Consider the following 13104-nt stretch of genomic DNA (forward strand, 5'->3'; position numbering starts at 1 on the left):
TTCTCTAATATGCTCTTTTTTCTCTTCATCTATTCTCTTAACTCATTTCCTCCTTCATGCAATAGTTAGTCGGCATTTTGGCGCCAACACTGTTTAATACAATAGTACAGGTAAAAAAAGTAATAAAACCCCACACTTGGGGGATTGAAAGCTAATAGAATATAATAAATAACAAAATTTAAACAAAAAGAATTAATATAACAATATTATAGCAATAAAATTAATAAAAGTATCTTGGTTTTAATTCGAGAAAAATGTTTGAAGCTAGATTACAAAATGCTATGCTATTTAAAAAAATAGCAGAAGCTCTCAAAGAGCTTTGCCATGATATCAACATAGATTGTGATAGTGACGGGTTACATCTTCAAGCAATGGACTCTTCACATGTGGCCTTAGTCTCTTTAAATATACAACCGGATGCATTTGAACACTATAGATGTGATAGACCAGTAGTTCTTGGTTTGGACATGCAACAACTCTCCAAGTTTATGAAATTCTGTGACAAGGATACAAGCATGACTCTCAAAAAATATGATGATAATGAGGATAACAGAATCACTATGTGCTTTGAGGATAATAGTGGTATTCTTTCATCAAAAGAATGTACATTAAGATTAATGGATATTGAACAAGAACACATTTCAATTCCTGAAGAAGAATATGAATGTAATGTTACAATGCCTTCAAACTTATTTCAATCAATTGTTAGAGACATGTCAGGCATTGGAGATGAAGTCAGTCTTGAAATTAGTGGAAAATATATCAAATTTTGTGTTGATGGTGATGATGGAAAAATTGATCTCAATTTCCCTCTTAATGATAGCCCAGATGAAACTAAAGCAGTACAAATTCAAGCTGATGACACAATTTCTCAAAAATACGCTCTTAGATATCTCTCTTATTTCACGAAAGCTTCTCCTCTAAGTACTACTCTGAATATTAGTATTTCAAAAGGAGTACCACTTAGGTTACAATTTCCTCTAAATGATAAATACGAACATGGAAACATGCAATTTTACCTTGCTCCTAAGCTAAGATGAAGATTCATCCATTATTGGTAAAATTTGTTCTTCTGAAGGTAAAGATAATGTCAAAGATGATGACGAAGATTTCAGACAAGGTTTTTCCTGCCTTGCAAATCCAATTAGAATATCTCTAGATAGTATTCGTAGATTTTGATCTTCCAATAGAGTTATATCCAATAATACTTTATACAAACGAGAACTATTCATAATATATTCAGATTCTTTCATTTCTTTAAGATCTCTTAACAATCCATTCAAAACTACTTTATATGTATAAGTAATATCCACCTTATTTTTCAAAATACGGTCATAACTTGAATTAAAGTAATGATTAAAATGTATATTTGGACTAATTATACTATTTAATCTTTTCTTTTCATGATAATCATCAACATTAAAGCCTTTTTCTCTTTTTTCCATTATTTCATTCTTCTCTTTCTCAATTCTTACGTATTTCTCTAAAATATCTTCGCATTGAGAAAGTAATTCATTCTTATAATATTGTAAATTATCTTTAAATTGCAAAGAAAACTCCATTCTAATGTGTAATTGTATCCATAAAATTAAATAAATATTATATTGAAAAAGATCAAATTTCACTAAGTTTAATCCATTTATCAACTCATAGTATAATTTATTTAGTGAATTCATTATTGTATCATATATCATCTTATTAATCCCCATATCAAGTTCCTTTTCAGATGATCTCAAATCCATAATATACCAATCAAATATTAAATTGTATATTACTAATAAAACTGTATATATATCATGAATACAATCTGGTCTATTCATATTATTCTTTTCTTCTTCAAATTTTAATCTATACTTTAAATCTTCCAATATTAATTTCTCTATATTTAATCTTAATCTCATAAAAGAATCATACATTTCCTGATCATTAGTATTCTTAATATACTTATGAGAATAACACTTCCAATTCTTCTCTAAACATTGTTTTAATGAAATTCTTCTTCCCTTATTCTTATATTTCCCATTCTTATTGGAATCTATCCCATTATGATCATTTTTGTGATTCTTCTTATTCTCTATCAAACCAAAGTACCTCTTATTGAAAAATTTTGATCTGAAAAATATTTCAAATTGGGTCTGTTGCCTACTTTTATGTGAATCAACTATTCCATCATCTTTTGATTTCTTCTCACTAATCTGATTTTCAAAACTTCTATCCCCATAAGCAACACCTAAATCATCAATTGAGTATCTACTTCTAACATCTTCTATTATATACTTATTGGGATCAATTTGTATAAATTTAGTAAATTCTACCATAAAACCTGAATAATAATAAAAAATTTGATGCCATTCTTTGTACCCAAATAAACTTTTATTATTAAATAGAAAATTTATATATATAATTATCATTCTGTATTGAATCTTTACATCATCCTTGCAAAATATATTCATTGCTTGGCATAATAAAATTTCATTACTTAATATTAACCAATCTCTAAAAAGAAATCTGTAATGTTTAATACTTGTTCTAAAAATATAAAAATCTATTATTTTATATACGTTATGTATTATCTTTATAATCTTTGAGTCCACATACTCTTTATCTGGCTTAATATTCTTAATATCATCATAATTTGAATTCTCTAATATCTCATCAGAAATTAATTGATTTTTATGTTCTATCTTATTTGTTAAAGCCTTATTAATTTCTTTAATTTTCCTATTAAATATTGAAAAATTACTTTTTGTATTTCCCTTCATCCTAAGGTCTTCCAGACTACTTAATGTTAACTGTGTATTATCTAAATGAGAATTTTTGTTTGTTACTTCAAAAGTTCTCTTTTCATTTCTAGTTGAATTGTAACTTATATAACGTATTATATCTAAATCAGCTTCATCATTAACAAAACAATTATCTTCATCATCATCATCATCTTCATTCTCAAAATCATAATCTTCATAATATTCTTCAGTTCCAGAGTCATCTTCTAAATTGTTCTTTCTTTTCAATTCTTCTTCTAATAGTAATGTCTCATTATTCTCCTCATTAACTAGTTTTTCTAAAAAATTAACTTCTTTTTTTTTACTATAATCTTGAGTTAAATATATATTACTATCACTCCGTGTATTATTTTTATTATTTAAAGTAATTAAATTTATAATATCAGAAATTATATTCTGAATTATAAATACTTCATGAAATATTAATTCGCTTGGACAAATTCCCAGCCAATAGTTAATTAATTTTGACATATTTACTAAATAATAATAATATAAATCCAAATATTTCTTTTCTAAAACTAGACTCTTTGTAATTTGTTGAGAAAAATTATTAAAATATTCTAAAACCAATTTATATTGATTTTGATTAAATCTATTTAATCTTATATTATCATTAGTTTTTTGAATTTTTATTATAGGTGGTAATTTATATATATTATCCAAATCTAGATTCTCTATTCCTTCCAAATCTTGAGTGTTAATGTATTTAATTTTAAGATAAAATATATACAATATATAATCAGAAATCTTACAAATCAATTTACATCCATTTTTTTGAACAAAGATTTTAAATAAAATATATAAAGTATCCATTAATTTGGTAAATACACAATCATCAAAAAGAAAAGAAACCTTTGGTATACTTGACAAACAAAATAAAATTCTAGCCAAAATCTCATTCTCTTTGTCCCTATATAATTCCTCCTTATTTGAATGTGAATTTGAATTTAATAAACTTATTAGCTTCTTCTTTTTATTATTATTATTATTATTATTATTATTATTATTATTATTATTGCTATTATTATTGCGTTCCTGAGACTTTTCCAAACATTTTTGAATTCCTATGATAAAATACTGGTATATTTCAAGTATATCATTTAATTCTAAGAAATGAAATAGCTTCAAATCTTGATATAAGTTTTGTATATTCTTTAATATTTCAAGTGAAAGTTCTACTAAATTAATAAATTCATTGTAAGATTGATTATCAAGACTTGTCTTTACCAACTTTTTAAAAATGATAAAAATGGAAAACTGAGTCAAATTTAAATCTTTTGATAAAAAATAATGAAAATTTGTATTAAATTGATTAGAAGCTTTTTTGGAAATAAAATCAGAATTTGAAGAAATAATGATAATTTTATCATCTTCCTGATATTTAGCCTCAATCTCATTCTTTAAGTATTCTGATCTTAGAAATTTATTCTGGGATCTAATATATTTGATAATGAAGCTTTTTATTAGATCCAAAACTTCTAAGTATGCCTTTATACCCAATGTATGAATAATCTCAGTATAATAGATTGGAATAAAATAACTGTCCCAAAGAACTAATTCAGAAAATTTCTTAAAATTGCAGTCCAAAATTAAATCTAAAAACTCAAAAACTTTACGGAATAGAAATAAATCAACAGATTTTCTTCCTGATAAAACAATCTGGTTTTTAGCATTAAAGGTTAGTGCTAAAAATAACTCTGTAATTACTTTCCTGTTTTTAATTGGATCAGTTGTAATTGCTGTAAATATTCTCTCCATTACCTGACAAAATTCTAATTCACTTGTAATTATTTTTGAGTTAAACATTTCTATTTTTCTTAAGTTAATTAAAGAAACTTGATTCAATATTAATGAATATTTGCCTTCATCTATCCAAAGAACTTCTTCATTACTTCCAACAATTGAATTGGATTCAATAATTTCATCTTCTTTAAACCATAAATTATTAAGAGAAATTGAATTTCTGAGATTTATGTATATTTGAATACACTGACTATTTTGTCCATATATTAGTGTGTTTTGTAAACCTGTATTTAAAGTACTTCTCTCATTTTCCTCTGTTAATGGAATTGTTCTATCATCTTTGTTAGTGTAGTCTGGAGAAGTTTCTCTAGAACTAGAGGCTCTAGAAACTATTCTGGAGTTATCTCTTGAATTATTAGAAAAGCCTGAATTAATAATACTTTTGGTAGAATTGAAAATGTTTTTTGTTGATTTAATCAACTTTCTGTTAAAAAATTGATTAAAGTGACGATTACTTATAGTATGAGATTTGGTTGTATTGATACATATTTTACTTAAAGTTAGAAATTTTGACAAATTATTCCCAAAGGTCTTACTTTTACTGATTATAAATTTATTATGATCAAAATAATCAGGAATCTCTGTATTATTGCCTTTTAATATGGTTTTAACGTAAAAGTACCTATCAACCTGAGATATTATTCCAATTATTATTACCCATAATACATAAGGTAATTTATTCCCAAAATCTTGAGTAATTTCAAAAATAGTTTTGATTGCTTCAATGTTTAAGTAATTAAGGCTAGAATGTGTAGAGAAAGGTTCATTAGATATAAGACAATTTAAAAGTAGCTCAGATCCTTGATTTGGACTGTTAATCTGAGAATGAGATATAGATTTTTCGTTTTCATCCTTTGTCTTATGCTCCTGCCTAGTATCTAAGGTATTGAGGTAGTCTAAGCCAGACTGAAAGCTTCTAATAATTAAATCAGAGCATTGATTAATCAAACTGCATTTCTCCAATTCTGGAAACTTCAATACTTTTGAATATCTTTCATTCTCAAAATCATGATCGTTTAAAATAGTCGGAGTTTCTTGTGTAATATTTGAATTAGAAAAGAATAATTCATTAAAATTGAGAGGTAATGTTAATGTATTGGTTAGATAGGATAAAACTGTTAAAGTAATAGTAAAAGATGATTCAAGACCGAGTATAATTCCCAATTCTGTTGTATATTTTAGAATAGGTATCCAATTGACCATAGTATCTTTCCCAAAACACATCCAAAAATCAACATTAGATAACATATTAGTAAAATAACAACATATCATTTTCCCTAATAATATAATGTGGCTCTCTTCCATGATTAGACCTTTTTCATCAATAGATTTACTAACTTCATTGTACTGTCTGCTACTCCAATTTGGAATGATCTCTTTAATTAAATCAGTAATACTAGTCTGAAAAACACTATTAATATCTCTTACTTTTGTATCACTTGTCTTATTATTAGTCATCCACTTTGATAAATTTGGATTGGTTCCTATTACATTGGAGGTTTGAAGAATATTGTTGCTATTGATTACTTTGGAATTTCTTTTGAAATTTAACCCATCATACTGGAAATAAGTACTTTCTTGTTGTGTATCGTTGTTAATTGGTAGTTTTCTGCCTTTTAAACATTCATTTAAGCTAGTGATAGACTGAATAGGAGTATTTGCAATAAATTTCCAATAAACTAAATCTTCTGTGTAAATGCCATTAAAGTAAATTATGTCAAATTTCTTTTTAATTGTTAAATAAATGAATTTGAGAAGATCTTGTTCGTGATTTATGGTTCCTGAGTCTGTTTTTGAGTTGATTAAATTAACAATCTTGTGAATTATTTCGTGACTAATTATCTTAATTTTCAAGTTGGAACTATAGCAAGAACTAGAATTAGAATTAGTATTAGATTTGGGGCTATGGTGGTCATTACTCAGAGTAGTATTGCTGAATTCTAGATTCTTAATGAAGTTAACTAGGTACTCAATATAAGGAAAGCAAGCTTTGCAGCTTTCTTTTGAGTTAAAGAAAATCCACTCATTTAAAGTAATGTTGTCATAAAATGTTTCAAGAAAATCAACAAGCTTCGGAGATGATAGTATTAAATCATTATGATTCTTGATAAAGTCACTTTTCGACATTCTATAATAATCTTTAATCTCTCTGCTATGAGCATCAGTATGCAGCATAATTAATGAGAAAGCAATGATGTAAATCTTGTCTTTATTATGAAATAAATCGGGATTATCCAAAAAATATCTAAGAGAAAATTCTTCTATTATTCTGTCTATCTTTTGAGCTTCTCCAGGTAGATGAAAATTGGAAAGAAATAAATATAGAGAGAAATCCAAACTTTTGTTTTTGAATGAAAATTGGTTACAGTAATAGTTTAATATTTCTCTGTTTCTTGGATTAGGAAGAGAAATGTAATCTCCTATAGCTTTTTTGTTTATTGCTTTATTTTGAGCAAGGAATCTGGCAATAGAAAGACAATTTTCCTTATCAATGACTCCAATTTCAGAAAGTAAATTAATACCTTTTTCATAATTACCTTCATTAAAATCTTTAATATACTCATATATTAGATATTTCCTTATAAGAACAGTATTCAAGTTGAATTCAATGCCACTGTAATTATCTACATTTTTAATTCTCTTCAATTCTTTCATAACATTAATGAGCAATTTAGCCATAAGGGTAGTTATGTCAATATTTATGTTCTTATTTTGGGTTTTTGCAGATCCCATTTCTATAAATTGATTAATTAAGAAATTGATAGTATCTAAAACCAAGTTTTCATTATTTATATTAAGGTCAAATTCAATAAATAGAAATGTTAGAAAAGAGACATTTTCGGTAAAAATGCTAAATATAGATTCTATTATTGCATTTTTTTCAGAAATCTCTAATACTCCATTTTCAAATAAACCTCTAATACACTTTGAAATTAAAATACCATGTAGACGAATTTTTTGACTAATATCATGAACATGAAGACCACTACTCCATAAAATGATGGAATTTTTCCTGGTTTGAAAATCATTTAAAACAATATTCTTCATTATGGAAAGAAAATGTAGTTTGTGTAATTTGTCCATAGTGTCTTTAATACTTTTGTTTTGATAATTTTTCAATTTAATATTTGAAAAGACACTGTTTAGTAATTCTAGGCTAAGATTTCGAATTTTTAAAATCCTGGGATCTAATTCCTTCACTTGTGAGAACTTGAAGAAATTATTTTCAATTTCAACAAAATCCTTGGAATAAAGCTCGAGGTTCAAAGGAGAAGTTAATTTGATTTTGTTTAACTGTCCTTTTTGTGTTTCATGTTTTTTAATATGAATCATGCTATTTGTCATACTTAAGGTGTAAAGTATTTCTAATAGTAATAAAAAATACTTTTCAAAATACTTATCCCTATTCTCAAATGATTCATCAAAAAACAAGCTTACAAAATGTATTAGTATAGAGTAGGATGATGTTCTGATTCCATTATCTATTGTATTACTATATATATTAAATAAAGCCAGAAATATCGAGTAGAATATTTGACAACTAAAACATTCAATGTTTTTTCCAATTAAAAATATACTTGTTTTTATAATCTGAGTTATGATTGACTCATCATCAATTTTTGAGTCATATATGTCAAATAATAATGTGAATAAGAACTCTAATCCATTGACTGGTTCTGTATTTTCTGTAATATCCTCACAACCATAAAGTTTTGCTTCTTCAATTAAAGTGCTTGCGAGAGGCTCAAAAGAAAGGAGCTTGTTGATTCCTTCCAAGGATATTATTGTAAGTTTTGGATTTTTATATTGCTTGCATGCTTTAAAAATAGGGCCTAATATATATGGATATAACAGATCTATATGTTTTCCATATTCACTAAATGATAAATCTTTAATTTTCTTTTTATCTACATAGTATATAAGGTTTTTGATATCATTATTTATTGTGCCAGATAGATAATCTTTCAAATCCAAGCTATTGTCAAACTCTATAATTAAATCTTGAAGTTCTTTTTCATTTTGAAGTTGAGAATACCCAATGAAAAACTTTAGCTTGTCAATGCAGTGCGATGCAACAACTTCCAGGTCCTTGTATTTTCTGGATGTACTTGAAAATTTCTGTATAGACTTAATAGTGTTTAATATCATATCATAATTCCACAAACCTTAACTTTCATACCAGAATTCTTTAAAAAAAAATAATTATTGTACTAATCTCTCTTCAACCTTCTAGTGTGTATGCTTAGTTTACCTTTTCCATTCCTGTTATTTTATTTTGGTAATTTCTTTCAAATTTACAGTTTTTCACACATCTGTTGAAAATTCCTCAATTTTTTACTTAGTTAACGCATATTAATTATTTGATGATCTTGCCGCCTTTTTCTTTTACTATGTTGAATTTGTTTTGAATAAATATAATTATAATAAAATCCTAAATATAAAATTTTCTGAAATTGGTAAACAAAATGTAAATATTGATTTAATTTTCTACTTGAGATTATAATGAGTTAAGTTAAAAACTTTTCTGTTTTATGGCATTCATTTAACATAAAAAATTTTATTTGGAACTGATAACAATTGATTTCCTCAATATATTTCTCCAATAGCTGTTAATTTTATAATTGATCGTGTAGTTGTTGTGTTTAAATTTATCATTTTCCTATTAAAAAATAAATAAATAGGCCAGTTTTTTTAATATCCTTTTGGCCCTTTAACATCGTTTATTTTTGACACGTAATAACTAATGTGGATGCATGCAGAAACAATTGCATTCAATAAGAAAATTTGAATGCATTAATAGAAAAAAAAATTAGTTATACTAGTTCTGATATAAATATATACATATATACATATATATTATTTATTTATTTATATTTATATTTATATTTATATTGCATTAATATATTTGTATTTCTTTTTAATGAGAAAAAATATTTAGGTAAAAAATGAATGAAATCAACAAGGTTTGTGTAATTATATCCGAGTAAAAGTTAATATATAAGTGAGAAATTTTTGTTTGAGAATTTTGACAGGTATCCTTTAATGAAATCGATCTCAAATCTGAGATTTGGATCAAAAAACTTCTTTTCAGTATTATAAAGGTTAATTTCAGTATTAACAAAATGATAAATTTGCTCAATTTCAGGTTCAGAAAGAAAATTTAAAAAAAAATTTTCGATAAAAATGGAAAGAGGTTTCTTTGATGATTCAGAATCCATTGAATAACGATCCAAAATTATGTTAATAAAGTTTAGAGTGTAAAAAAGAGATGCAATTTTATAATAAATAACTTTTTCAAAAATAATGGTGTTTTGAGAACTTGTGTTAACGTTATTAAATATTAAAGAAGAGTTAATAATTTTTGAATTTGAAGATTTTTGTTTGTAATTAAATTTCAAAATGATTGACTTAATGTCTAAGAGAATGGAGTAAGCAAATTTGAACAATGAATAATGAAGAGCATTTGATTTATTACTTAATTGAATTTGTTTATCTGAAAATAATAAACTCTTTAGTTTTTGGTAAATAAAATCAACCGGGGTTAAGTTATGATTTAATCCATTCGATAATTCCTCAATAAACAATTGTTTTGTAGAGCTCTCTCCAAACCTTGAAATTAAAAAAATGGTACTATTATAAGTTTTTAGAATTTGGATTATTATATCTACTTCAGAAAAACAATTTTGTATAGAAAGTTGTGCAAGGTAACCAATATTGAAAAAAAGATTTAGTATTTGGCCATTCGAAGTATCATGTATATGAAAGTGAGCCATGAAATGGTTTCTAGATATAAAAGGTATACTAAATGTTGTATGGATTGCTCCAAGAATTGTTTTAACCAGTTTAATTCTGATTTTATTAAATATTTTGGGAAGAAATTCTATTTGATTAGATCTATTTAAATTATAATCAATGAATTTGGCAAAAACTTTGTTAATTAGATTAGAATGATTATTTAGAAGTTCCATCTTTTGGTATTCTTTATCAACTTCTTGCTTTTCCAAAGATTCATTAGATAATTCTTGAATCTTATTTTCCAAAATTGTTGAGATTTTTGCCTCGAATGTCTTGAACCAAAGAATTGCAGAAATGTCATCAAGAGCTAAAATAGCATTATCTTCCATTGCCACTACTTTATCAGGAGCACTTTTTTTGTAAGAATATAATATTTCTTTCAAAAGATGATCTGCAACCATTTCTACACCATTTTCAAGTAAATATCTACCACGTGGCAATTTGAAAACCAGAGCTGTCATTAAAAATGATCCAGAGCACCTATAAAAACAAATTATTGAATTTAAAAAAAATATCTTATTAAAAAAAATATTCTTTTGTGTATTGTCTTTGAAATTAATATTCTGAAAAGTTGTAAATAGATCATCACTGAACCTCTTTTCAAACAATAAATTAAGACTATCAATGTTAATTTTAGTTATTTCAAAAACTATGTATTTAAAATCATCCTCGTATTCACCACTGACGATACCATCTAATCTTCTCTTTTTATTTATAGTAAAATCTGCATTATTTGAAATATTTAATATATTCATATCTGTTTCATTCTTTATCTCAACTACCCCATCTATTTCTTCGTCTTCAACAATACTTGATCCAAAATAAGAATTTGAAGGTTCACCCCATTCATCCATCCAGCTTTTGCCAGAAATTACCAAATTCTCATGTTCTTCATCTTGACTAAATTCATAAGAAATAGCATGTTCAGTATTACAGCAATCAACCATTAATTTTATAATAACGTTACAAACATCGGTACTACTTAGGTCATCTAAGTTATACCAATCCTGACTCTTCAATATCCAAATACTCAATATTAATGTAAACCCTAAGTATTTGCCAATAGAATATGGTGTATTATTCAACATTTTGGAAATACCCACAATCTTATCAGAAAGTAGTTTATAACTCAAACCCAGCTCCATTTCTTCGCCATAACTCAGTAGGGTTATATATGTTAAGTACAAAGAATCAATAGATTCAGTTGATGTTACATTATTTTCATTAACTTCCATTAATTTATTTCTAAGCACCAAAAGCTCACTTTCACCATTCAATGCTATTCCAAGTAAATGGTCCCGATTAAATTCCATAATCCAACTACCTTCCATTTGATTTAAAAACATTACTTTTCTTACCGTTTCTTTATTTCTTAAAACCCTAATGTTTACATTAGGTGAAAAAAATGCATGGAGATTCTTTTAAAAATTGGCGGGGCGAGTATACCGCCAAGAAGTGGCGGTATGCAGCCCTAGTTATTTTTGACTTTTGGTTATGAAAATGAAGGAATAAAAAAAAAATTGCTAAAGTAAGCAAATTGAGTAATTTAATTAAGGTGTAAATAAACTTTTATATTAGAAAACTTGGAATAATTCAGTTGCAATTCGATATACTGTATCAGTCTAGATGAATTATAATTCTATATTTTACTAAATATGGAAAAGGTTGAAAAAGTTACTACAATAACGGATTTAATTTCCAAACATAATAGATCCAAAGGAATAGTTGAAGAAATTAACCCGAATATTGAAAGACTCCTTAGTGAATGTAGCGATAATCACCAGCTTTTAATCCATAAAAACCAGAAAAAAGATATATCTGAAAATAATGTTAAAAAAGAGGAAAAACCCAAGGAATTTACAAAAGTTAAATATGACAAGAACAATGATCCAAGAATTGAAAATACATTATTTGTCGGAAATGTAACCCTTCATGTTTCTGAAAAAGAGTTACTACGTAAATTGGAAATTAAACAAAATGAAGTGGAATCAATGAGATTTAGGTCTTTACCTATTCATCCCAAATTTGCCTCAAAGAAAAAGGTTGGGGCAGCATTGGAGTGTTTTTCTGGAAATTGCAGTACTAAAAACGCTTATATTGTTTTGAAAGAAAAGGAAAGGATGAAGCAAATTATTGACAAATTTTCGGGAGCTATTTTGGCAGGAAATATTCTTCGTTTAACTCCAGCATCGAAGGGAAATCAATTCAGTACTTTTGACCGTAAGAGAACTGTATTTATTGGAGGATTACCAAAATTCTGTACTGAAGATGAACTCCGTAAATTTGTTAATATATCATTAAACGAAGATTGTGTTCACTCTGTCAGAATTATCAAATCAGCTACTACTGGAAAACCCAAAGGGTTTGGATTCGTATTATTTAATGACAGAAAGTTTGTCCTTTCTTCAGTTAAGATACTTAATGGAGCCCAATTCAAAGATTCCAATATTTCAGTTACAAGAGCTTTATCAGAAGAAGAAGCAAAAAGCAAAAATAATTCAGAAAATTCAAAAAGAAGGATTATTAAGAATAAGGCCAAAAATAAAGTTAAACAAGAAAAAGATGACACAGTAGAAAAAAAACAAATCTCTAAAAAGAATGCCAAAAATAAAGTTAATAAGCTTAAAAAAAAACTTAAAAAAGTTATCAAAAAAAAACCCAAAACCAAAAAAGCCAAATCGAAACTATGATAATACTCTTTTAGTTTATATTTTAATTTAGT

General features: G+C 26.2%; 4 protein-coding genes across 4 annotated transcripts; 2 read left to right on the plus strand and 2 right to left on the minus strand.

The window, feature by feature from the left end:
* Window positions 1–254: 254 nt before the first annotated feature.
* cubi_01156 (proliferating cell nuclear antigen) lies at window positions 255–984 on the plus strand (the record flags this gene model as incomplete). Its single annotated transcript, XM_029018168.1, has 2 exons — window positions 255–924; window positions 968–984. The coding sequence occupies 2 exons, from the start codon at window positions 255–257 to the stop codon at window positions 982–984; spliced, it is 687 nt and encodes a 228-aa protein (XP_028875505.1).
* A 47-nt stretch (window positions 985–1031) lies between these two features.
* cubi_01157 (large SEC7 domain-containing protein) lies at window positions 1032–8735 on the minus strand (the record flags this gene model as incomplete). Its single annotated transcript, XM_029018169.1, has 1 exon — window positions 1032–8735. The coding sequence occupies one exon, from the start codon at window positions 8733–8735 to the stop codon at window positions 1032–1034; it is 7704 nt and encodes a 2567-aa protein (XP_028875506.1).
* Window positions 8736–9577: 842 nt separating this feature from the next.
* On the minus strand, window positions 9578–11695 carry cubi_01158 (uncharacterized protein; the record flags this gene model as incomplete). Its single annotated transcript, XM_029018170.1, has 1 exon — window positions 9578–11695. One exon carries the CDS (start codon window positions 11693–11695, stop codon window positions 9578–9580), a length of 2118 nt encoding a protein of 705 aa, XP_028875507.1.
* A 342-nt stretch (window positions 11696–12037) lies between these two features.
* cubi_01159 (uncharacterized protein) lies at window positions 12038–13072 on the plus strand (the record flags this gene model as incomplete). The annotated part of the gene is made up of 1 exon (XM_029018171.1): window positions 12038–13072. The coding sequence occupies one exon, from the start codon at window positions 12038–12040 to the stop codon at window positions 13070–13072; it is 1035 nt and encodes a 344-aa protein (XP_028875508.1).
* Window positions 13073–13104: the final 32 nt, after the last annotated feature.

This window comes from Cryptosporidium ubiquitum (genome assembly GCF_001865345.1).
Source record: "Cryptosporidium ubiquitum isolate 39726 chromosome Unknown contig_16, whole genome shotgun sequence".
Classification (NCBI taxonomy): Eukaryota; Apicomplexa; class Conoidasida; order Eucoccidiorida; family Cryptosporidiidae; genus Cryptosporidium; species Cryptosporidium ubiquitum.